The sequence below is a fragment of the Mustela nigripes genome, chromosome 3 (genome assembly GCF_022355385.1).
Source record: "Mustela nigripes isolate SB6536 chromosome 3, MUSNIG.SB6536, whole genome shotgun sequence".
NCBI lineage: Eukaryota > Metazoa > Chordata > Mammalia > Carnivora > Mustelidae > Mustela > Mustela nigripes.
The window spans coordinates 94545595-94572492 of record NC_081559.1 but is presented as its reverse complement, the minus strand read 5'-3'; the positions used below and the strand labels follow the sequence as shown (position 1 = coordinate 94572492).

Sequence of the window (26898 nt, the reverse complement as noted above, 5' to 3'; positions counted from 1 at the left end):
AACAGTGTGGAGATTCCTTAAGAAATTAAAAATAGAGCTTCCCTATGACTCTGCAATTGCACTACTGGGTATTTACCCCAAAGATAAAGATGTAGTGAAAAGAAGGGCCAATGTTTGTAGCAGCAATGACCACGGTCGCCAGACTGTGGAAGGAACCAAGATGCCCTTCAACAGACGAATGGATAAGGAAGATGTGGTCCATATGCACTATGGAGTATTATGCCTCCATCAGAAAGGACGAATACCCAACTTTTGTATCAACATGAAGAGATTATTTTGAGTGAAATAAGTCAAGCAGAGAAAGTCAATTTTCATATGGTTTCACTTATTTGTGGAGCATAACAAATAACATGGAGGACATAGGGAGATGGAGAGGAGAAGGGAGTTGAGGGAAATTGGAGGGGGAGGTGAACCATGAGAGACCATGGTTCTCATGGACCTCAGGTTCAACCTGAGGGTTTTGAAGGGGTGGGGGGTGGGAGGTTGGGAGAGCCAGATGATGGGTATTAAGGAGGGCACGTATTGCAAGGAGTACTGCGTGTGGTGCAAAAACAATGAATTCTGTTACGCTGAAAAGAAATATAAAATTAAAAAAAAAAAGAAAAGAAAAGAAAAGGGAAAAAAGGAAAAAGAAAAAAGAAAAGAAAGGTGCTTCCATAAGCCAGATATTACGAAAAACAAAGAATAAAAGTAAAGAATTATAACACAGTAATAGTAACAATTCTGTTACTATTATCCCAAGTTTTAGTGATATATATATATATATTTTTTAAAGATTTTATTTGTTTATTTGACAGACAGAGATCACAAGTAGACAGGCAGGCAGAGAGAGAGAGAGAGAGAGAAGCAGGCTCCCTGCTGAGCAGTGAGCCCGATGCGGGACTCGATCCCAGGATCCCGAGATCATGACCTGAGCCGAAGGCAGCGGCTTAACCCACTGAGCCACCCAGGCGCCCCCTTAGTGATATATTTTTTAAATGAGGAAAAATAAAGTTTATCTTTACAGAAAAACATCAACTAATAAATATAGAAGCAAAGATAGAAATAGAAAAACCACTATTTCAAAATAACCTAGACAAAGATCACAGTGAATGCTAAGACCATTGGATGAAAGGTTTTGGACACAGGACAGCCACATAATCTCAGAACACCACACCACAGATTATTTAGTAATTGTCAAGGGAAAATGTGTCTTTATAGTTCGCCTTAATTTGGTGCAAAGTTTCTTCCCATGCTTATTGGTTATTCAGGTGTCCTCTAATGCTCACATTCTCGGTCTATTTTTCTGTTGCCTTGTTTGTATTTTACTAATTACATTGTATAAATTCTTATATACTTTGGACATTGTAATACAAATGTCTTTACAGAGTCTGTGACCTGCTTGTGTTCCACTTTTGGCAAATTTATACATTCTCCCCTGTTCTCTTGATTGTACATCTAATAGCCACCTACGTCTTCTTCTGAAGGCTGGATTCTATTGAGCCTGCTTTTCTAAGGATAACAGTGAGCATTGGCATTAACTGTTGGAAGATACAAGCCACTGGTGCAGCCTCCTTTCAATGTCATCTTGTGGCTCTAGGTTTTCCAGTTTTACATGGAACCTCCTTTCAATAGCACAATCAAAATTTGCTATAAAAAATATGATAAAGTTATAGTTTTAGGACATTAAAACTTAAAAAAAGAAAAGAATTTGTCATATAATCTTACGTGAGTGAACAAAACTTCATTCCTGAGCTCTTCAAAGCTTTCATTTGGAGTCCAAGCTTCAGCAAACTGCAGGAAGTCCCATTTTTCCTTATCACCTTCCTCAACCTGAAGTTTCTCCTTCCTACCATTCAATGTGCTCCCTGTAACTTGTGTCTGTAAAGTGAAGAAGCATAAGAATTTTACAAAAGTTCTCTCACAGCTGATACTTACTAAGCAGTGACCTGATTTTGCAATTAAACCACAAGCAATTCATCAAAGACACTTAGTGTTTCAACCTATCATGGACTTCATTAATAAAATTTTTCAAAATTACAAACAAATTGCCAAGTAGATGATTCCCATACTTAATGAGGAAAATGTCTCACCAGAGAAGTTATACTATTTGCTTTTCTTATAAAAACTTTATTCTAATATTTATAAACTTCGAAACTAAACCCACATAATTGGCCATTTTAAATACATATATACTCAGTGCTTGAAAAACATCCTCTAATAATTAGTCAAATCTTTTCTATGAATATCTCTCCGGGCTGGGGAGGAGAAGAGACAGTTGAGTGGACAGAACTAGTGACATGCCTCCTACCCTTTCTGGGGTCCAGGTACAGGCTGTCCTCTGCTCAAAATTAGCCAGGAACTCAATCCTTCCTGGTAAGGGTTTATTCTTAGCTTACAAAAAGGACTTGGGGTTTGACACTGTTATTATTCCTTGCTAGCCCATCCTTCTCTGATCTCTAAAATAGTAGATGAAGGCCATGGAAGACAGTAAGAACACATGTAAGTGTACATCTCTCCCTTAATGGAGAGGATACGTAAGGTACTACCAACTGAAGACTTCTCTAACCTTGGTTCCTATCAACATCACTATCTTAGTGTACTTGAATATCCTTTGCCTGAAAACACTACAACTCAGCCTCTTAACTTACGTAGGCTCCACATAATGAATAAAATGGTAACCTGGAGATTGGGGAGGGTATGTGCTATGGTGAGTGCTGGAGTGTGTAAGCCTGACGATTCATAGACCTGTACCCCTGGGGCTAATAATATATTATATGTTAATTTTAAAAAAGTAATAAAAATTTTTGGAAAAAAAGGTAACCTGGTTTGAATTCAAGCTTTACCTTTCGATTCAACATTCCCCACATAAGAGTGTCTAGAGTCCCATTTGCAACAAGGTAGTGAATATTCACAGAACTGCACTGTCCAATTCGGTGAGCCCGGTCTTCTGCTTGTTTTATATGTCCAGGGTCCCAGTACAACTCAGCAAATACAACATGAGTTGCAGCAGTAAATGTCAAACCCTAAGAAAAATAAAGTGAAGAAACTGAGATGCAAATAAACTGAAAATGTAACAGAGAGCCAGATATAATAAAGTCTTTCTGAACATGTTAAATGAACAAGAGAAAGCTAAAGGACTTAAAAATAAATCAGTCTTTCGTTTTAAGCCAAATTAAGAAAATTTAATTCATGAAAGGCAAATGAAGACTGCTTACTGCAAATGTCCAGGTGAACTACAAAAAACACATTTAAAAGGTATTTCAATATTTCAAAAGTTAGTTTGATGGATATATATATATAAACAAAATCACTTTATCCTCTGATGAAGACTGGATTCACATTACCACTGGAAAATCTAATAAAATACATTATAAATGAGAATATAATTTCTAACACATGGTATCCATAGCAACTAGGCAGAGAGCAATGACTTCCTCTATTCATTTAATTCATAGTGTTGTTCTATAAAACAGGAAAATCATGTCTTCAGTCACACTGTTCTCTTCCTATGAAATTTCTCATGTTACATCTCAAACACCCTTAAGTTTACTGGCTTCTATCTCAATATATATGACACAATTGGATTTTTTGTGCAATTGCATTTTACATCAGTTTGAAATAGTGTGACATTATTAAGTATTAACTAGGTCTTCTTGTATAATCATTATATGAAAAATAATGCAAATCTCCTCGAATTAAAGAGTATTTTAAAAAATGCATGATTTTAAAGTTGAAAGGCTGGTAAAACGTGAAGCATACTTAAGCTATTGTCACACATTAGTCAGTGATGTTATGTGGTTGAAAGAAATACCTACTATTCTTTGAAAGCATCATCTAATCCATGCTGCTGTTCATATGCCCTGGAACTTCCATCAGAGAATGACTTTTGTGACTGCTGTGCTGTTATTTTTACATAGCTTTAACTTAAAATATTTTTATATCATATAACAACATTATTATTAGCATTCATGAAATGGAGGCATGAGTTCTCAAGCTGAAAAATTCACTAAAGACCCATCACTTTGGAACAGAAGTTAGAAGTGATAAAAACATGGAAAGCCAACAACCATCAAGCTAAACTGTGCTGATATTTAGGACAGAAAACACCACAAAACATTAGAGATGATGCTAGAAAATAACAAATAGTATTTAAAGAAGGAAGAACACCTTTAAGTGTTTTAGAGGTATCATATAACCATACAAGAATAAAGGGGAAATAAGCTGGCAAGACCCAAACTCCTCTAACATACCACTAAACTACAATGGAAGATTCACATGCCCTAAGAACAAAGCCCTTTCTAGTTTCCTTTATTCCTATGAACATACTAGTGTTCAAGTGTATGAGTTTTGAATTATACCAGGTTCTCAGGAATACAGCCTTGAATAAAATATGGGTGTCCTAAATAATCTTAATTTCAGAAGGTCTTTTATCAAGCCACCCCCAAATCCTCCTGCCTGGCTTCCTTCTACTTTTCTTCTCCCATGCTATGAGTACTCCATTTCTAATTTTAAGCTCTTTTTGATGAAATTCTCTTTGGCTGGAATATTCTAACTGATATAAAACTTAAGACTTGTAGAGATTTAATCCAACATGAGTGTAGTGTTGAGACAACCCTCCTTTTGGTAAGAACTCCTGGTGAGTTCTAGAACTTCCAAATCCTTATGAAGCTTATCTCTATATACAATTTTATAGACATCAGTTACCTGGCTAAAAGCAGATCTTTGGCCCTGGTTTAGATTCCAGAGTCGACAGATCTACTATATATTAGGCTGGATGCACAGAAAATCTTTTCAATCACTTTTCCCTATGTTAAATATCCTGGCTTGGGAATTTACATAAAAATATTGTAGAATGTTAGCAGGAAAAAAGTCCAGAAGGATCCCCCTTACATAGTGTGACAGAGACTGTCACTATCTTCCATAATAGCTATTTGGTTCTTATTTCTTTGTAACATAACACCTGATTTTCAATGCGATTTTAGACGAAATAAAGGCTACTTTTCCCAGCTTCCCTTGAAGTTAGCTATAACCAAGGTGCTAACTGCAGGTGAATGAAAGGAAGCAATGATGCATGCCTTTCTCCAGTCAGTGCCCTGGATCACAGATATGATGGAGGAACTAGAGCAGCTCTTTTAAATAAGAGGTATCTGCTAGGAATGGTATAGAAAGCTGGAGAGGCTTAAGCCTTAAGGACTTTGTGGAACTACCATGCTAACCTTGGACTGTCTGCATGAGAGAATTAAACTTTGTGTATTTGAGTCATTCTTAATTTGGGTTTTCATTTACTTGCACCCAAACCCAATCCTAAGGGTCAAACCAGAGGTGCTCCATAAAAAGTCCTCAGACAGAAGAGTTCTTTTCTCTCAGGTCACCTTGCCTCACAGGCTCTGGTGAAACCGATCAAGTAAGATAAGTGCTATAAGAAATGAAAGCTGCCCAGAGCAATCTATACTTTCAACACCATCCCGATTAAAATATCAATGGCACTTTTCATAGTGCTGGAACAAACAATCCTAAAATTTATATGGAACCAGAAAAGACGCCAAATTGCCAAGGAAATGTTGAAAAAGAAAGGAAAATTCTATGCAAATTCAAAGTTAGGAAAAAAGAAAAAAGGTAATGGAAAAGTATTAGGATTAAATTAACTATACTTATCTAGGAAATTCTTTCCTTGAAAATTTAAGAAGATTTGAGTCGGAGGTATTGAGGTCTCCTTCTATTATACTTTCTATCTCTCCAAAGCAGAATATTTATTACACTTTTGTCTCGATACAAAGTTATAATTATGGCTAATGACCTTTTTATTATCTTAATGATATTATCCAATTTATACCTGGAATTTCTTTTTTTTTCTTTTGATAAACTTTACTGAGGTATAATTTCCATAAAATAGAAAGCACCAATTTTAAACTTAGCATCTTGTGAATTTTAACAAATATATACATCTATGTTCTTTCGAATTTTAAAACATAGGAATGAGGTCACAGTGTATGTACAATTCTGCAACTGGTTTAGGGATTCACTAATATCATGGACATTTTTTTTTTCATGACACTGACCTCTTTTTTTTATATATATATATTTTTTATTATATTTTGTTAGTCACCATACAGTACATCATTAGTTTTTCATGTTGTGTTCCATGATTCATTGTTTGCATATAACACCCAGTACTCCATGCAATACATGCCCTCCTTAATACCCATCACTGGGGTAACCCCTCTCCCCTCTAAAACCCTCAGTTTATTTCTTGGCATCCATAGTCTCTCATGGTTCATCTCCTCCTCCAATGCCCCCCCCCTTCATTCTTCCCTTCCTTCTCCTAATGTCCTCCATGCTATTCTTTGTGTTCCACAAATAAGTGAAACCATATGATAATTGACTTTTCTCTGTTTGACTTATTCTACTTAGCATAATCTCCTCCTGGAATTTCTTACCTGGCCAGCAGCCTGAATGCTTAGGATAGCCACACGAGTATCAGGATCCTTTTGAAACTGATTCACTAGATGTATTCTTTCTGAAGATGGAACGCTTCCATCTATCCTAATGTACCGAGCCTAGTATCAACAAGGGAAATGGCAAAATTAGCACAAAACCCTATGCACCCATCTCATTTAATATGTTTTATACCGTATTTTTATGCTCAAATAATAAAATAGAAATGGGGTAAGATGAAATGTTAGTAAATGTTAAATAAGAAGAATTTTAATCAAGTTTCTAAATAGCTTCTTATAACAATTCCGTATTTTTAAATCTTTTCACCTACTTGACAGTAGGCTCCATGTCTAATTCATCCTCACACCATCAATGCCAAGTGCAATGCCTTGTATATAACAGGAGCTCCATAAATCATGACTGAATTAAGCTAATGCCGTTAGTAAAATTCTGTGTGAATTCATATGCAAACTTTAAATTATGGATCAAATTAACTTGAAAGTTACAGGTTCACTGATTCCAAAGTAAAAATAAAGCCAGACAGGTGAAAAGAGAGAAAGAAGTTTTTATCCATATTATTATGGATTCATGAAGAACAATGCATTTACTTCTGAAATATCCTAATATTAACTGGGAAAATATATTTTTTAGTATACCATTTGAACTCATTTTTTTTTTTTTTATTTTTCTAAGTTTTTTTTTTTTTTTTTAAGATTTTATTTATTTATTTGTCATAGAGAGAGAAGCAAGAGCAAGCACAGGCAGACAGAGTGGCAGGCAGAGGCAGAGGGAGAAGCAGGCTCCCTGCCAAGCAAGGAGCCCGATGTGGGACTCGATCCCAGGACGCTGGGATCATGACCTGAGCCGAAGGCAGCCGCTTAACCAACTGAGCCACCCAGGCGTCCCTGCATTCCTAAGCTTAACAGAAATATGTGAAACGGTCTCCTCCATTGAATTTGGGAACCAAGACAGTCACACACATTTTTAAAAAGTAGGGAAACAGTAAGTGCTAAACTCAACAGTGGTGTCTTCTAGGAATGATCTGGGTTAGGAAAAGGGAGCAATCAGTGTGTGTTAAAGTAGCTAAAAAGCACTCACTACTCAACTTTCTAAAATTCAGTATGAAGTCGTGAATTTCAAATAGTCTCATTTACATATGCACTTCTGTGGAAAACATAACCTTATATAGTTGAGACATACAAATACTCACTTTCATAAGGAAATGGTTAATCATTAAATAGAAAGCCCCATATTAACTTTCTATGTCTTCACAAACAGATATACATTGACCAGTGATCCATTAAAATCCCATAAGGGAGATTATAAAATCTTCCAACAGTCTTTCCAAAGAAAACACACATAGTCAGGCTAGGGAGACTTTGGGCGAGATTCACCTCCAACCGATGACTACCTATTGTTTTTAATGGATAGTGATACTAAATGGGATTCTAAACATATCAGTAAAGGAGAAGTGGGGAGAATAGACTGCTATACTTAGAATAGATCCCAGGAATTTTAGTTTTAAGCTTAATGGAATCAGAATAGAAAATATTATGAATTTAATTTTATTGCCTAATCATTAAAAATAATATTTCAAAGGCTAATAAACTCTTCCCTCAAAAGGCATTTTAAAGATATGATATTATAATCAGTGTGAGAGCACCTTTTCACAGATAGCATTTTATTATATTGTCATCAATCCTCCTATGAAGGAAACACTAGGATTACTTCTTTGGTAATATTAATAAACATACTGGCAAATGTTCAAAAAATATATACGAAGTTTTAAAAAACATGGCGTAGGGGGCGCCTGGGTGGCTCAGTGGGTTAAGCCGCTGCCTTTGGCTCAAGTCATGATCTCAGGGTCCTGGGATCGAGCCCCACATCAGGCTCTCTGCTCTGCGGGGAGCCTGCTTCCTCCTCTCTGCCTGCCTCTCTGCCTACTTGTGATCTCTGTCTGTCAAATAAATAAATAAAATCTTTAAAAACAAACAAACAAACAAACATGGCTTAGGGGCGCCTGGGTGGCTTAGTGGGTTAAAGCCTCTGCCTTCGGCTCAGGTCATGATCGCGGGGTTCTGGGATCGGGCCCCACATTGGGCTCTCTGCTCAGCAGGGAGCCTGCTTCCCCACCCCCTCTCTCTGCCTGCCTCTCTACTTGTGATCTCTGTCTGTCAAATAAATAAATAAAGTCTTTAAAAAAATAAAAACAAAAACATGGCTTAATTCTTCACTTAAAAACTCTACCTACATAAGCACATGGTTCTGCTGCGACATGTATATTAAGCTCACACGATTTGTCAGGAAATTTCTTCTGGCTGTTTCTGAGCATCTCTAAAAGCCCTCAGCACATAAAGAGAAATACCAGATTTAAACTCTGAAAGAAAACATGGCAGATGCTGTCACTGATAGAGAAGACTGCTGGGGAATTAGGTGAACCTAAGAAAATGCAGCAAGGCCAGCAGGTTTGGGAAACTTACTGGAGAGGGTACTTGGCCCATCTGTTTCAAACTCCCTGTACTAAATCTTACTCTACATCATACTCTACAGAATATGTTCCCTGGAAATTTAAAAGGTGTGACTGCAGCTGGACTAAAATTGGCTAAATTCATTCTGTTTCCCTTGACATCACCTATATTTTAAGGCTGACTTGCAGGTAAATTAAAAATTTTAATTTTTAACTCTCTACACCAGTCTCAAAAGGTATATCTGGTAAGAATAAAGGAATTCACAATATATCCTATCAAGTCAGCATATTTTTAACCAATCCAGATAATTAGTTCAGTGGAAAATTATAATCCTGGAATAAAAGAAAAAGTTTAATAGTTTAACATCAACATAATAATAATATGATATTAGTATAATTAGCAAGAAAACAATCTAATCATAATGAAAATATCATCATTTAAAGAAGGCCAAAAGAACCCTCAAATTACAAGACTACAATTAATGTTTAGTATATTAAAAACCTGCATCCTAAAAAGTATTTTACAGAAAAATGATAACATACCTTGTTTTCTATGACTGCTTCTGTGCAAGCTTGGAGCATGCTTAAATGATGAGCAAAAACCAGAAACTTCAGTGAATCATTCTGAAGCATCATCTTAATATAGTCCTTTACAGCACCTGCCTAAATATTAAAAGTTAAACCTTATTAATGGTATATAAATCTTTATTAAAAAAAATCACATCACTTGGAACTAGAGGGTATTATGTTGAGCGAAATAAGTCAATCAGAGAAAGACAATTATCATATGATCTCTCATATGATATGAGGAATTTGAGAGACAGGGCGGGGGGTTTGGGGATAGGGAAGGAAAAAATGAAAAAATATGGGATCAGGAGGGAGACAAACCATCAGAGACTCTTAATCTCACAAAACAAACTGAGGGATGCTGGGGGGATGGTAGGGAGAGGGTGGTTGGGTTATGGACATTGGGGAAGGTATGTGATATCGTGAGTGCTGTGAAATGTGTAAGCCTGATGATTCACAGACCTATACCCCTGGGGTAAAGAATGCATTATATGTCAATAAAAATAATTTTTAAAAAATCACATCACTTCCAAAGGGGCACATGCACCCGAATGTTTATAGCAGCAATGTCCACAATAGCCAAAGTATAAAAAGAACTTAGATGTCCATCAACAGATGAATATATAAATAAGATGTGATATATACATATGTATATATATATGGATATATATATGATGAATATATTTTTTAAAAGATTTTATTTATTTATTTGACAGAGAGAGATCACAAGATGGCAGAGAGGCAGGCAGAGAGAGAAAGGAGGAAGCAGGCTCCCTGCTGAGCAGAAAGCCTGATGAGGGACTCGATCCGAGAACCCTGAGATCATGACCTGAGCCAAAGGCAGCAGCTTAACCCACTGAACCACCCAGGCGCCCCATATGATGGAATATTATGCAACCATCAAAAAATGAAATCTTGGAGGAGTCAAGATGGCAGAGAAGTACCAGGCTGAGACTACTTCAGCTAGCAGGAGATCAGCTAGATAGCTTATCTAAAGATTGCAAACACCAGCAAATCCATCGACAGATCGAAGAGAAGAAGAACAGGAATTCTAGAAACAGAAAAACAACCACTTTCTGAAAGTTAGGACTGGTGGAGAAGTGAATCCAAAGTGACGGGAAGATAGACCCGGGGGGGGGGGGCTCCCGGCAAGGAGCGGAGCAACGGAGCACAAAATCAGGGCTTTTAAAAGTCTGTTCCGCTGAGGGACATCGCTCCAGAGGCTAAACCGGGATGAAGCCCATGTGGGGTCAGCATGGCCTCAGGTCCCACATGGTCACAGAAGGATCGGGGGTGTCTGAGTGTCGCAGACCTTACAGGTATTAGAACAGGGAAGCTGGCTACAGAGACAGAGCAAAGGAGTGAGCTCTCAGCTCGGGGTTACCTTGAACCGGTCGCAGGCTTGGTGAGTTCAGAGTGTGGCCGGAGGCCAGAGAGACGAGGGTTATTGGGCACTATTCTCTGAGGGTGCACTGAGGAGTGGGGCCCCAAGCTCTCAGCTCCTACGGGCCAGAGACTGGGAGGCCACCATTTTCATTCCCATCCTCCGGAACTCTATGGAAAGCACTCAGGTAACAAAAGCTCCCCAAATCAAACCCAAGCGGATTACTCAGCCCAGCCCCTAGCAAGGGCGGTGCAATTCCGCCCGGGGCAAAGACACTTGAGAATCACTACAACAGGCCCCTCCTCCAGAAGTTCAACAAGAAACCCAGCCAGGACCAAGTTCACCTACCAAGGAGAGCAGTTTCAATACCAGTTTCAATACCAAGGAGAGCAGCAGAATTCCAGAGGAGGAGAAAGCAAAGCACGGAACTCATGGCTATCTCCCCAGGATTCTTTAGTCTCGCAGTTAATTTAATTTTTTTTTCTTTTTCAATTTTTTTTTCTCTTCTTCTGCTAAAATTTTTTTAACTTTTACCCTTTTCTTTTTTAACGTTTTTTTAAACTAGTTTATCTAATATATATATATATTTCTTTTTTATACTTTTTCTTTATTCATTTTCTTTTCTTAATTGTTACTTTCCTTTTCTTTTTTTTCTTTCTGAGCCTCTTTTTATGAGCCTCTTTTTATCCCCTTTCTCCCCCCCTCACGATGTGGGATCTCTTCTGATTTGGTTAAAGCATATTTTCTTGGGGTTGTTGCCACCCTTTTAGTATTTTACTTGCTCCTTCATATACACTTATGTGCACAAAATGACAAGGCGGAAAAATTCACCACAAAAAAAAGAACAAGAGGCAGTACTGAAGGCTAGGGACCTAACCAATACAGACATTGGTAATATGTCAGATATAGAGTTCAGAATGACAATTCTCAAGGTTATAGCCAGGCTCGAAAAAGGCATGGAAGATATTAGAGAAACCCTCTTGGGAGATATAAAAGCCCTTTCTGGAGAAATAAAAGAACTAAAATCTAACCAAGTTGAAATCAAAAAAGCTATTAATGAGGTGCGATCAAAAATGGAGGCTCTCACTGCTAGGATAAATAAAGCAGAAGAAAGAATTAGCGATATAGAAGACCAAAAGACAGAGAATAAAGAAGCTGAGCAAAAGAGGGACAAACAGCTACTGGACCACGAGGGGAGAATTCGAGAGATAAGTGACACCATAAGACGAAACAACATTAGAATCATTGGGATTCCAGAAGAAGAAGAAAGAGAGAGGGGAGCAGAAGGTATACTGGAGAGAATCATTGGAGAGAATTTCCCTAATACGGCAAAGGGAACAAGCATCAAAATTCAGGAGGCGCAGAGAACACCCCTCAAAATCAATAAGAATAGGTCCACACCCCGTCACCTAATAGTAAAATTTACAAGTCTTAGTGACAAAGAGAAAATCCTGAAAGCAGCCTGGGAAAAGAAGTCTGTAAAATACAATGGTAAAAATATTAGATTGGCAGCAGACTTATCCAGAGACCTGGCAGGCCAGAAAGAGCTGGCATGATATATTCAGAGTACTAAATGAGAAAAACATGCAGCCAAGAATACTATATCCAGCTAGGTTATCATTGAAAATAGAATAAGAGAGAAAAAGCTTCCAGGAGAAACAAAAACTGAAAGAATTTGCAAACACCAAACCAGTTCTACAGGAAATATTGAAAGGGGTCCTCTAAGCAAAGAGAGAGCCTACAAGTGGTAGATGAGAAAAGAACAAAGACAATATACAGTAACAGTCACCTCACAGGCAATACAATAGCACTAAATTCATATCTCTCAATAGTTACCCTGAATGTTAATGGGCTAAATGCCCCAATCAAAAGACACAGGGTGTCAGAATGGATAAAAAAACAAAACCTATCTATATGTTGCCTATAAGAAACTCATTTTAAGCCCGAAGACACCTCCACATTTAAAGTGAGGGGGTGGAAAACAATTTACCATGCTAATGGACATCAGAAGAAAGCAGGAGTGGCAATCCTTCTATCAGATCAATTAGATTTTAAGCCAAAGACTATAATAAGAGATGAGGAAGGGCACTATATCATACTCAAAGGGTCTGTCCAACAAGAAGATTTAACAATTTTAAATATCTATGCCCCCTACGTGGGAGCAGCCAACTATATAAAACAATTAATAACAAAATCAAAGAAACACATCAACAATAATACAATAATAGTAGGGGACTTGAACACTCCCCTCACTGAAATGGACAGATCATCCAAGCAAAAGATGAAAAAGGAAATAAAGGCCTTAAACAACACATTGGACCAGATGGACATCACAAATATAGTCAGAACATTTCATCCCAAAGCAACAGAATACCCATTATTCTCTAGTGCACATGGAACATTCTCCAGAATACATCACGTCCTGGGTCACAAATCAGGTCTCAACTGGTATCAAAAGATTGGGATCATTCCCTGCATATTTTCAGACCACAATGCTCTGAAGCTAGAACTCAACCACAAAAGGAAGTTTGGAAAGAACCCAAACACATGGAGACTAAACAGCATCCTTCTAAAGAATGAATGGGTCAACCGGGAAATTAAAGAAGAATTGAAAAAATTCATGGAAACAAATGATAATGAAAACACAACGGTTCAAAATCTGTGGGACACAACAAAGGCAGTCCTGAGAGGAAAATATATAGCGGTACAAGCCTTTCTCAAGAAACAAGGAAGGTCTCAGGTACACAACCTAACCCTAAACCTAAAGGAGCTGGAAAAAGAACAAGAAAGAAACTCTAAAACCAGCAGGAGAAGAGAAATCATAAATATCAGAGCAGAAATCAATGAAATAGAAACCAAAAGAACAATAGAACAAATAAACGAAACTAGGAGCTGGTTCTTTGAAAGAATTAATAAGATTGATAACCCCCTAGCCAGACTTATCAAAAAGCAAATAGAAAGGACCCAAATAAATAAAATCATGAATGAAAGAGGAGAGATCACAACTAACACCAAAGAAATACAAACAATTATAAGAACATACTATGCGCAACTCTATGCCAATAAATTTGACAATCTGGAAGAAATGGATGCATTCCTAAAACATATACACTACCGCAACTAAACCAGGAAGAAACAGAAAGCCTGAACAAACCCATAACCAGTAAGGAGATTCAAACAGTCATTAAAAATCTCCAAACAAACAAAAGCTCAGGGCCAGACGGCTTCCCAGGGGAATTCAACCAAACATTTAAAGAAGAACCAATTCCTATTCTACTGAAACTGTTCCAAAAAAATAGAAATGGAAGGAAAACTTCCAAACTCATTTTATGAGGCCAGCATCACCTTGATCCCCAAACCAGACAAGGATCCCATCAAAAAAGAGAGCTATAGACCAATATCCTTGATGAACACAGATGAATACTAGCCAATAGGAGTCAAAAGGATTATTCACCACGACCAAGTGGGATTTATTCTAGGGCTGTAAGGTTGGTTCAACATCTGCAAATCAATCAATGTGATACAACACATCAATAAAAGAAAGAATAAGAACCATATGATACTCTCAATAGATGCTAAAAAAGCATTTGACAAAGTACAGCATCCCTTCCGGATCAAAACTCTTCAAAGTGTAGGGATCGAGGGCACATACCTCAATATTATCAAAGCCATTTATGAAAAACCCACCACAAATATCATTCTCAATGGAGAAAAACTGAAAGCTTTTCCGCTAAGGTCAGGAACACGGCAGGGATGTCCATTATCACCACTGCTATTCAACATAGTACTAGAAATCCTAGCCTCAGCAAATCAGACAACAAAAGGAAATTAAAGGCATCCAAATCGGCAAAGAAGAAGTCAAACTATCACTCTTCGCAGATGATATGATACTATATGTGGAAAACCCAAAAGACTCCACTCCAAAACTGCTAGAACTTGTACACCAATTCAGTAAAGTGTCAGGATATAAAATCAATGCAAAGAAATCAGTTGCATTTCTCTACACCAACAGCAAGACAGAAGAAAGAGAAATTAAGGAGTCAATCCCATTTACAATTGCACCCAAAACCATAAGATACCTAGGAATAAACCAAACCAAAGAGGCACAGAATCTATACTCAGAAAACTATAGAGTACTCATGAAAGAAATTGAGGAAGACACAAGGAAATGGAAAAATGTTCCATGCTGCTGGATTGGAAGAATAAATACTGTGAAAATGTCTATGCTACCGAAAGCAATCTACACATTTAATGCAATTCCTATCAAAGTACCATCCATCTTTTTCAAAGAAATGGAACAAACAATCCTAAAATTTATATGGAACCAGAAAAGACCTTGAATAGCCAAAGGAACATTGAAAAAGAAAGTCAAAGTTGGTGGCATCACAATTCCGGACTTCAAGCTCTATTACAAAGCTGTCATCATCAAGACAGCATGGTACTGGCACAAAAACAGACACATAGATCAATGGAACAGAATAGAAAGCCCAGAAATAGACCCTCAACTCTATGGTCAACTAATCTTCGACAAAGCAGGAAAGAATGTCTAATGGAAAAAAGACAGCCTCTGCAATAAATGGTGTTGGGAAAATTGGACAGCCACATGCAGAAGAATGAAACTGAGACCATTTTCTTACACCACACACGAAAATAGACTCAAAATGGATGAAGGACCTCAATGTGAGAAAGGAATCCATCAAAATCCTTGAGGAGAACACAGGCAGCCTCAGCTGCAGCAACATCTTCCTACGAACATCACCAAAGGCAAAGGAAGCAAGGGCAAAAATGAACTATTGGGATTTTATCAAAAGCAAAAGCTGTTGCACAGCAAAGGAAACAGTTAGCAAAACCAAAAGACAACTGACAGAATGGGAGAAGATATTTGCAAACGACATATCATCAAGGACTGGGTCCAAAATCTATAAAGAACTTAGCAAACTCAACACCCAAAGAACAAATAATCTAATCAAGAAATGGGCAGAGGACATGAACAGACATTTCTGCAAAGAAGACATCCAAATGGCCAACAGACACATGAAAAAGTGCTCCATATCATTTGGCATCAGGGAAATACAAATCAAAATCACAATGAGATATCACCTCACACCAGTCAGAATGGCTCAAATTAACAAGTCAGGAAATGACAGATGCTGGCGAGGATGTGGAGAAAGGGGAACCCTCCTACACTGTTGGTGGGAATGCAAGCTGGTGCAACCACTCTGGAAAACAGCATGGAGGTTCCTCAAAATGTTGAAAATATAACTGCCCTATGACCCAGCAATTGCACTATTGGGTATTTACCCTAAAGATAGAAACGTAGTGATCCGAAGGGGCACGTGCACCCGAATGTTTATAGCAGCAATGTCCAAAATAGCCAAACTATGGAAAGAACCTAGATGTCCATCAACAGATGAATGGATAAAGAAGATGTGGTATATATACACAATGGAATACTATGCAGCCATCAAAAGAAATGAAATCTTGCCATTTGCAACAACATGGATGGAACTAGAGCGTATCATGCTTAGCAAAATAAGTCAATCAGAGAAAGACAAGTATCATATGATCTCCCTGATATGAGGAAGTGGTGATGCAACATGGGGGCTTAAGTGGGTAGGAGAAGAATCAATGAAACAAGATGGGATTGGGAGGGAGACAAACCATAAGTGACTCTTAATCTCACAAAACAAACTGAGGGTTGCTGGGGGGAGGGGGGTTGTGAGAAGGGGGGTGGGGTTATGGACATTGGGGAGGGTATGTGCTATGGTAAGTGCTGTGAAGTGTGTAAACCTGGCGATTCACAGACCTGTACCCCTGGGGCTAAAAATATATTATATGTTTATAAAAAATAAAAAATTTTAAAAAAATGAAATCTTGCCATTTGCAGTGACGTGAATGGAACTAGAGGGGTGGCTGGGTGATAGACATTGGGGAGGGTATGTGCTATGTTGAGAAAAAAATAATTAAAATATAAAAATAAAAAAATCACATCACGTTATTTTAACAACGCAAAAAAATACTTTTCAAAAGTCAAAAATTTCTATGAATTTTCAACTGCTTTGTTCTGTAGGTAACCTAGGGAAAGAGAGGCTCACATCTAAGGGAAAAAGGGAAAAAGGACAAAAGGACACAAAAGAGGGGAAAAAAACAACCAACAATTCTGAGAAGTAAAACAAGAACAAGACAATAAAGAGAAGAAAAAGTTTTGATGGAAAATAGTAGTTAGGATGTGGCCAAAAAGGGGTTGGTGGTTTTGTTTAGCAAGTAATTTTCAAAAAAAGCCCATATAAAAGACTAAGTGGAATAGGGTTAGCTAACTAAGAACTAAAAAATAAGAAAGCTTGGACTGGAGCTTAAGGGTTAAGGAAAGTTGAATCATTCATTTTCTTAACTAAGAAACTTTGATAGGTTTAAGAACAGGCCATTTAAGGTGTAGACAGGCAAAGAGAATCGGAAAATAAAGGGATTTAGCTTGTCTCCAGGATGGAGAAGGTTTTAGAAGAGGTTGGAGTGATAGGATGGAGAGAACAGAGGGAGGTCTGAGAGCACAGGGGGACAAATGAAGAAACTTGCGAGGTAGAAAGGAGAAAATCAAGAAAGCTCAGACTAAAAAGACTTTTCTTAGTTAACTTGAGGAAAAGTTACCTATTAACAATGAGAATATGAGGGTTGCCTGGGTGGCTCAGTGGTTTAAAGCCTCTGCCTTCAGCTCAGGTCACGATCCCAGGGTCCTAGGATTGAGCCCCACATAGGGCTCTCTGCTAGGCAGGGAGCCTGCTTCCCTTCCTCTCTCTCTGTCTCCCTCTCTGCCTACTTGTGATCTCTGTCTCTCTGTGTCAAATAAATAAATAAAATCTTTAAAAAAAAGGAATGAGAATATGAGATGAATTAAATAGGAATTAAATTTAGAGCATCAATTAAATCTAAAACATGAATATAGTCTCTTAACTGTTAAAAATTAATTATTTAGAAATTTAGGGAAAAGAAATCAGGCTGAACACATTTGACCTAGACTCCCCCTCAATGCTGTATAGCAAGGTGTACAGACAGAATCAGAAAGGGTTAACCTTGGAAATCAGGGGTTCCTGATTTCAACCTGGCTCAGGTGGCTTTCAGATCGTGAGATCAAGATTCGCATAGGGCTCTATTCTCAGCGAGAAATCTGCTTAGGTTTCTTTCCCACTATTCCATCCCCTCACCCCAACTTGTGCATGTGTGCTCTCTCTCTCTCAAATAAATAAATTTGTAAAAAGAAACAGAAAGAAAACCCTGGAAACTAAAAATTTGTTTGGTAATTATTAGCCAAACTGACAGCTCCTAAGGTAGCAATATGGAAAATTGAGAAGCATGTGAGTTAGAATATGGTAATGAAAAAAGGCTTAGGAAACTGTTCCAGGGGAGTGAGAGGTTGGGGGTGTGGCTACAACAGGAAGATTGGTCAAAGTATATTTAAGTAGTGGATTATGTGCAACACTGGTCTATATTCTCTCTGTACCCATTCCAGATGATAGAGTACTTCTCCAACCTACTCTGGCAGAAGGTAGAGATTTATTTTCTAGAGAGGGTAAAGGAGAAGGTATCTGGATAAAGGAATCCCACAGTGATGGTAGACTATTCTACAGTATCATAGGGATTAAATAAAAATAACATAATAAATGCTGACATCTGCCTTCTCCCTCAGCCTTCTTATTCTCCCATGTCCCCCAAAAGATAAAGAAGCTTATGCCTTCTACACAGGAGAGCAGAATCATATAAAATGATTGTTTTCTAGGGAATCAGACAAGCCACAGAGAAAAGACTAAAAATTCTGATAGAGAGGTCCCTTCATTAAGACATCCAACCAGATTGTCCTTTACTGAAGGCCATAATCTCTAAGCTATATCCATGTACCGAATTTCCCATCAGCATAACCAGAAGATACTACATTTATAAAACAAATGGATGCTCCAAAAAAGGAATGATTAAGGGAGAAAGGAAGGGAAGTACTCTTGGAAATTTAAAGTATAATAGCAGAAATTAAAAATTCACTTTTTGTGAGGTTGAAATCTTCCAGGAAGTACATGAAAAATAATAGAGTAAATTTTAATGTATAAGACAGTTAGAGGATCAAGACAAGTATGCAATGCATAAATAATAAAATTTATAGAAACGACAGAGAAAACAGAGGCAAGAAAATAATCAGAGAAATAATAAAAGTTTTACAGAACTTAAAGGCATAAGTTTCCAAAATGGAAAATGGAATAGGTCCTCTGAGGATCCTTCACAATGGATGAAAATGGACCTAGTGCAAGGTCCATCATCATGAAATTTTAGAACACTGGGGACAAAGAAATAATTCTATAAGTTTCCAGGGAGTGGAGGAAAAGAATTAAAATAGAATAAAAGCTTTGAAGTGCATTGGATTTCTCAACATCAGTACTAGTAATTCTGAGAGAAAATTATTTCTAAGAATTTATACCCAGCCAAATTAAAAATCAATTATAAAAGTAGAATAAAGCCATTTTTGAATATGTTGAGACTCAAATATTTGATGACAGCCAAAATTACAAAGCAAGCAGTAATACAAACCAAGAAGCAATATAAACATGTTGCTGAGGGATTTGAAGTAAATACTGAAAACAAAACAAAACAAAACAGCTAAAAGAACAGAAAATGGTTGCCTCCAGGGAATAACTTTAGAAGACTTATTTTTTTTCAAGTAGCTGTTTTCCTCATTAAACTATGATCATATGTAGTTTTGGTAATAAAAAAAAATTTAAAGAGGGTCGTTTCCAAATGGAAAAATACCTATTTAAAATTAATACACATCACTATGAAGTCACAGAACTGATTTTGCAAGTTATATTTTATATGTACAAATTTTCCAAACAATAGAAATTCATGATCCAATGAGACTGGAGGCCATTAAGAACTTTAGGCTTGGATTTCAGTGCCTCAGAGAGTGAAATGAAGTCCTCTCAAAATAAGGAGCTATAAATTCCAGATACGTTGCTATGGGAACTGAACCACTTTAATAAACTGCTTGTTTGACTAAAGTGCTGTATTTACTGTGATAAGTCTTTCAAAAAACACATGTCAAGTTGGAGTATTTTTAAGGTACATCCATTTACCACACATTACAGAGTTAAAATTATACAACCACTATACTCCCAGTTTCAGATGCAATCCCTGCCTGAAGAGCAAACTATTTCTGCCAGAGTCCCCTCCACCCCTTCCTCATTACAACAGAAAACTGCTGATGTCAAAGCCCAAGCCTCCTGTTCCCCACTCTTCTAATCACTGGTTTAGAAAGGCTTACGGTTAATATAAACATTACAAATTTCAATTATATAATGGGCTAAACAGTTTCATGGGACTAGCCTGGTAACTTCATCACTGAGACCTTGCTTCCTACAAGAAAGAGAGCCAAAATGTCTATGTAACAAATAAACTCTAGTATTTTTTTTTTTAGGTTCTTAATATGGGACTGTAAAGGAGTACATCTTAAAATGTACTATACCAGGGATTGTTCTGATTTTATTCTAATTAAAACTGTCACACAGAAAAAGGCTGATATCCAAGATTTATAAAGAACCCCTCAAATTCAACACAGATAGTCATGTCAAAAAACGGGCAGAAGACATGAAGAGACACTTGTCCAAAGAAGACATACACATAAATGGCTAACAGACACATGAAAAAATGTTCATCATCATTAGCCATCAGGGAGATTCAAATAAAAACCACACTAAGATACCACCTTACACCAGTTAGAATGGCCTAAATCAACAAGACAGTAAACAACAAGTGTTGGAGGGGATGTGGAGAAAGGAGAACCCTCTTACACTGTTGGTGGGAATGCAAGTTGGTGCAGCTACTTTGGAGAACAGTGTGGAGATTCCTTAAGAAATTAAAAATAGGGCTTCCCTATGACCCTGCAATTGCACTCCTGGGTATTTACCCCAAAGATACAGATGTAGTGAAAAGAAGGGCCACATGTACCCCAATGTTCATAGCAGCAATGCCCACAGTCGCCAAACTGTGGAAAGAACCAAGATGCCCTTCAACAGATGAATGGATAAAGAAGTTATGGTTCGTATATACAAAGGAGTATTATGCCTCCAATTCAACTTTTGTATCAACATGGACTGGACTGGGAATAGATTATGCTGAGTGAAATAAGTCAAGCAGAGAGAGTCAATTATCATATGGTTTCACTTACTTGTGGAGATTAAGGAATAACATGGAGGACATTGGGAGATAAGAGAAGAGAAGTGAGTTGGGGGAAATCGGAGGGGGAGACAAACCACGAGACTGTGGACTCTGAGAAACAAACTGAGGGCTTTGGAGGGGACGGGGGTAGGGGGTTGGATGAGCCTGGCGGTGGGTATTAAGGAGGGCACGTATTGCATGGAGTACTGGGTGTGGTGCATAAACAATGAATTATGCAACACTGAAAAAAAAATTAAATTAAATTAAAAAAAAAAACTGTCATTGCATTGTCATATCTTAAGCTGAGCAGGATTTGCTTTCAAACTATCTCAAATACAAATTATGTGGAATGGCAGGTCCTGAGCGGCATTTTGGTTATGCCACAACAGGTTTTGTAGAAGTTGAAAAAAATGTTTGTGTTCACAATCTTATCTTACTAAAACTGTCTGTTAGTCCAAGCTCTAAATTACATAACAAATACTACACACTACATCTCATTTAAAGAAATGCAGAAATGAGGATAATATGTGGTAAATTTATTTCCTAAATTTCTTTTTTAGTGAGTAGGTGTACATCGTACTTTTTGAAGTGAAAGTAGTTAGAGAAAAATCTAAACTGCATTAAGACCTGATGAAACTTACTTGATATTAAATTGTCAGCTTTTACTCAAAAGATAAAAGGGAGAAATAAAGAAAGAAAAAAACATCAAATGTGCACTATGACACAGAGTCTCTTTTTGACAGAACTTTAGTTGGGTTTCCCCAGGCCCTCTTGACTAGGCCTCAGCCTATCCTGGCCAGGCCTACACAGCCCCATCTCAGCAAGAATCCTGATGAGTCAGTTTGCTAAGAAAGCCCCTAACCTTGCTACCTGATCAATTTTTGATATCTGATAAAGTTCCTTATCCCCCACTTAAGAGGTCTAAGTCTTCGATCTACCTTGAGCAAGAATCCCCCTGCTCTTAATGTCTCCTCTTAGTAATTTTGCATTCATTGATCCGCTCCCCTATCCAGCTCAGTGGCTATAAATCCCCACTGGTTCTTATTGTATTCAGAGTTGAACTATCTCTTTCCACAACTGTAAAAAAAGATTGATTCCTTTGCAAGGATCTTGAATGAAGTCTTCCATACCATTTTAATAAGTAACAGAACTATTGTTTTGTGTAGCTGCTATGAATTCCAATTGAGGGAGTGTGAGCACAAAAGAAGCTCCTCCTTAAATTCTGAAGTCCTTAGGCTCCAGAGCAATTGCAGTTTTATATACATATTGGGTGGCCATGCTTTAAGAAAATGTCTTCTGGACCAAAACCTTCTTAATCAACAAGCCTAGTACTTCTATTCTTCCTCTAAGTTATTTTTGACTAATAAATAAATGGAAGAAGTCTGCAGGGACCTTCCAAAAATATCCTCACTGACAAAGGGACCCTTAGGAAGGCTTTTTCTTGCTTTGGATATTATGGTTTGTACTTAATATAAGGAATTGCAGCAGCCATCTTGGGGTACTACTGAAACCAGTAAGGACAAGCAGCAAACTACCATACCCAAAGCAAAAGCCAGAAGAAGCTGGGTTCTTTACAGAAACAAAAACCCCCAAAACACAACACCTTTATTGGGATATAATTCATATACCATTAAATTCACCCATTTACAGTATACAGTTCAGTGGCTTTTAGGGTATTCACAAAGTGGTGTATTCATCACCACAGTTTTAGAATAGTTTCATTATGCTAAGAAGAAACCCTTCACCTCTCAGCCATCATACCCTAGAGCTTGAGACAAACACTAATTGACTTTCTGTCCTTATGAATTGGACACCTTTGGACATTTCATGTAAAATTATTAATACACTGTAATCTTAAATGTTTTCAATCCATGTTGTAGTATGTATCAGTATTTAATTTCATTTTATTGCAAAATAATAATCCACGGTATGGATAGATCACATTTATTTGGCCATTCTCCAATTAGTACCTTCTCTTGTTTTTAATGCATTTATCTCGTTCACCTTACACTGTTTCTTACTAATTTATCTGTGATTAATTTAACTGTGACTTCTCTTTTATCCTTTAAAATGATCTTATAAGAGGAAAGGAAAGTATAAAAGTAAAAGAGAATATGCGTTGTTTATTCACCTCTCACCCCCCCTCACAAAAGAAAGGCTAAAAATCTATCTTCTGCTACCCCTTCCCCCTTGCCCATGGCTCTTCATTCAGAAACCATTTTGTCAGTCTGAAAAAATATTTTCAAATCTGGTAGTAAATATTTTCCTCCAGGAGGAGACAGCCTTCAGAGGAAGAATGGTAGTCCCATACTATGATGAAAGTATATTGGACATTTTCACTCAGCCCCACACCAAAATTTTTCCATAGAAATTAATAGTTTTACTTCCAAAGAAGGTTTCGGTGAACTACTAGAAGTATTACTTTCTTATTTCTAGGGATGTTTCTTTTCTTTTCTCATTTCATTAAATTTTTATTTTCATCATGGTAAGTTGGGGGTATATCCCCCATACCCACAACCTACCTCCACTCTGGTAACCATCAGTTTGCTTTGGCTATTTGAGGTCTTTTGTGGTTCCATACAAATTTTAGAACTGTTTGTTCTAGCTCTGTGCAAAATGCTGTTGGTATTTTATAGGGATTGCATTAAATCTGTGGATTCCTTTGGGTAGTTAGACATTTTAACAATATTTGTTCTTCCAACCCATGAGTATGGAATGTCCATTTCTTCCCATCGTCTTGAATCTTTTTTATCAGTGTTTAACAGTTTTCAGAATATAAGTCTTTTACCTCTGTGATTACATTTATTCCTAGATATTTTATTGTTTTTGGTGCAATTATAAATAAGATTTTTTAAAATTTCACTTTCTGCTGTTTCATTATTAGTGTATAGGAGTGCAACAGATTTCCATATAGTGATTTTACTTTTATTCCCTTATAAATTATCTGTAGATAGAAAATCTAGCACTTATAATACATCTAATCTTTTAACACTAAGTTTTACAAGCAGCCCATTTCACAGTAAATCAGATGGGCTACAGAACCAGAAAAGAGGGCAACCTTAATTTAATACTTAAGCCAGTACAATTTACAAAAGAAACTGGGATCTTAAACCTTCCATAAAACTTTTTGGAACAAAATATAATAATCATTCTATCGAATTCATACTTTGTTCCTGTCTATCTATCTATCATCTACCTAAGATTCCCATAAAAGATATATTTTGTAACTGAACTGTGTGACTCTGCTTGTTGGTGAGTCACAGACAGAAACTATACCAGAAGGACTTGTCACGCAAAAGAAGGAAATCACAGGGAATAATTTCCAAAGCCATGACTCCCAGAGCAAGGGTGAATTAGTTCCTTTTATTTAGGGTTAGGCTGATTATTTAGAAAGGGGAGCCTTGTCATTACATATAGACGTAAGCGTAAGGTCATGCATGCGCCTTAAGGAAATATGCCTCTATATACATTGTATATTATGTAAATGAGGTTTGCACTCCTCCTTGGACAGAAATTTTAGTATTATAAAGACATAAAGGTAATAACTATTGGTCATTTCATGGATCACTCCATGGTCCACCTAGGTGGTCTGGGCAAGCATTATTGATTGAGGGGTAGTTTTGGTTTCCACCACCAAATGCTATGCCCATTAGGTCTTTTGCCTTAGTTAAGAGATAAGCTGGAAAAAAAGAGCTTAAGGAAAAATGTGGGATAAAGGTTGGTGGGTGTAAGCATGTTAGCAGTAATAATCAGTAATGATCAGGTCTTAGGGTCTATCTGGTGACAATTTTACTGGGTTTACCCACAATTAAACATTAAACATTAAACAATTAAAAGTTAGGAAGTAAACCTAATAATAATATTACAGACTTCTAAAAAGTTGTTTTCATGAAAGTTGATTTCATGGAAGTTTGATCATAAAAGTCATTGATCAACACAGCTAATCTAATTCTTTTAAAATTAAATTCAATTTTCAAAATATTTTCAATTTCTTTCTCAACTCTGTCTACTGGTCCTGTCAATAAAGTAATCAAATTTGTACTACCACAGCATAAGCATGAATAAACCTTATTTGGGTGTTAAAAATTATAACACAGAATATATATAATTTTAACCAACTGAACCATATATATATATATATAACAAAATATAGAATTTTAAATTCTAAATCTTCTCCATACTTGCACAGGGATGCTTAAAAATCACTAATAGGAAAAAGATACTACCTTAAACCATGAACAAATATTAAATTTATTCAGCTATCCTACTGCAGTAATGGTCAAGTGTATGTACTTTGGAGCCAGACTGTCTGGGTTCAGATCTGGCCTCCTATCATTTACAACCTGAGCCCTTGAGCAAGTCACTTAAACTGTGCTTTAGTTTCTCCATCTAAAAAAGGGGGAAAAGGTACCTAACTCCTCCTCATGGACTGGTAGTGAGAGTTAAATGACGTAGTGCATAAAATAGATAAGGAGTAGTGCTTGGCCCATGGTATCCACTTGAAAAGTGTTATCTTGGGATGCCTGGGTGGCTCAGTGGGTTAAGCCTCTGCCTTTGGCTCAGGTCATGATCTCAAGGTCCTGGGATCGAGTCCCACATTGGGTTCTCTGCTTGACGGGGAGCCTGCTTCCCCTCTCTGCTTGCCTCTCTGCCTACTTGTGATCTCTCTCTCTCTCTGGCTCTCTGTCAAACAAATAAGTAAAATCTTTTTAAAAAATAACAAAAAATAAAAGTGTTAGCTCTTATTATTGCTGTATTTCCCCAGCAAATTACAAAAACAACTTCAACCTTTACTATTTTCTTCAAAATCAGAACCCATGCCTTTTGGCCTTCAAATGTCCCACTGCCACAGAGAAAAGATAATTCATCACACGAAAATTTTTACTTTTTGTTACTTTCACTCATTCCCATTTCAGTTCCTTTTATAACAGGAGAAGTATTTCTTCTTTTCTCTAGGCAAATCTCTCCATCTGTGATTCCAAACTGAACCATTCCTGTCACCTCAAAAACCTTACACTGCTCTTCCTTCTCAAATGGATATTGCTCCATCTTTATTAAACCCTTCCTTCACCCTACACTGCCTTACAGCTAACATACTATCTCTCTCTTCATCTAAAATGATAGCCTTATTGTTTTATTTGTACTTTTCTTTTAGTGACCATCTCCTTATCAATGAACAGGAGACAGAATGTGTCTGGTTTAGAGTCAGAGTCCCTTTGCTATACAAAAGAACAAGCACGGGACAAGGTAACAACATCCCAATCCCTCTGCAGCAAGGAATATTACAGTGGCCTCATACATCCGTGATGTATACATCACTGCATATTATAAATAGGATTCTACCGGTGTCAAGCTGCTGAGGCAAGCCAGCAAAGAGGAAATGTGTTTAGAGCAGTTTGCCTTTTAAAAAGTTTTTAAGGCATTAAAGAATGCTGTCATCCCCAAAGTGACAGGAAATTTAAAATTATGGGCTACTTTAATCATTTTCACAGAAAAGGTACTGACATTTCTCTTAAAATGGCTTTCTCTAAAAATTAGGTGTTGCAGTGTGCCAGAAAATAACTGAGGGTTGGCCAAACCATACCACTTATATCTGTCTTTTTTCCCCAAAAAGAGTACTATGCTGATCCTAAATCTAAAGTATTTGTTATTTTCATCCATTGTACTTCAACAAATATTACAAAGGAATAAAAATAACAATAGAGAAGAAGAAAAGTAATTCTAATTATCTGGGATCCTTCACTAGTCGACTTTTTACCAGAAACACTGATAATTTTACCTTCAGCTCCTTGGTTTAGTGTCACCACTGTTAGCCTGGACTACCAGTGTGGCTACTCAACTGGATTCCCTGCCTACAGGCTTACTCCTTCCA

At 37.2% G+C, this 26898-nt stretch overlaps 1 protein-coding gene across 2 annotated transcripts in view; it reads right to left on the bottom strand.

Annotated features, from left to right (window-relative positions):
• Window positions 1–26898, bottom strand: part of ZRANB3 (zinc finger RANBP2-type containing 3) — a 334039-nt gene that overhangs the window by 52905 nt on the left and 254236 nt on the right. For both annotated transcript variants that reach the window (XM_059394390.1, XM_059394391.1), the window contains 4 exons: window positions 9428–9547; window positions 6420–6539; window positions 2826–3005; window positions 1708–1860 (listed from right to left, as the gene is read on the bottom strand). In XM_059394390.1, coding sequence (XP_059250373.1) covers window positions 1708–1860; window positions 2826–3005; window positions 6420–6539; window positions 9428–9547 — 573 coding nt within the window. The remainder of the gene's footprint in view (window positions 1–1707; window positions 1861–2825; window positions 3006–6419; window positions 6540–9427; window positions 9548–26898) is intronic.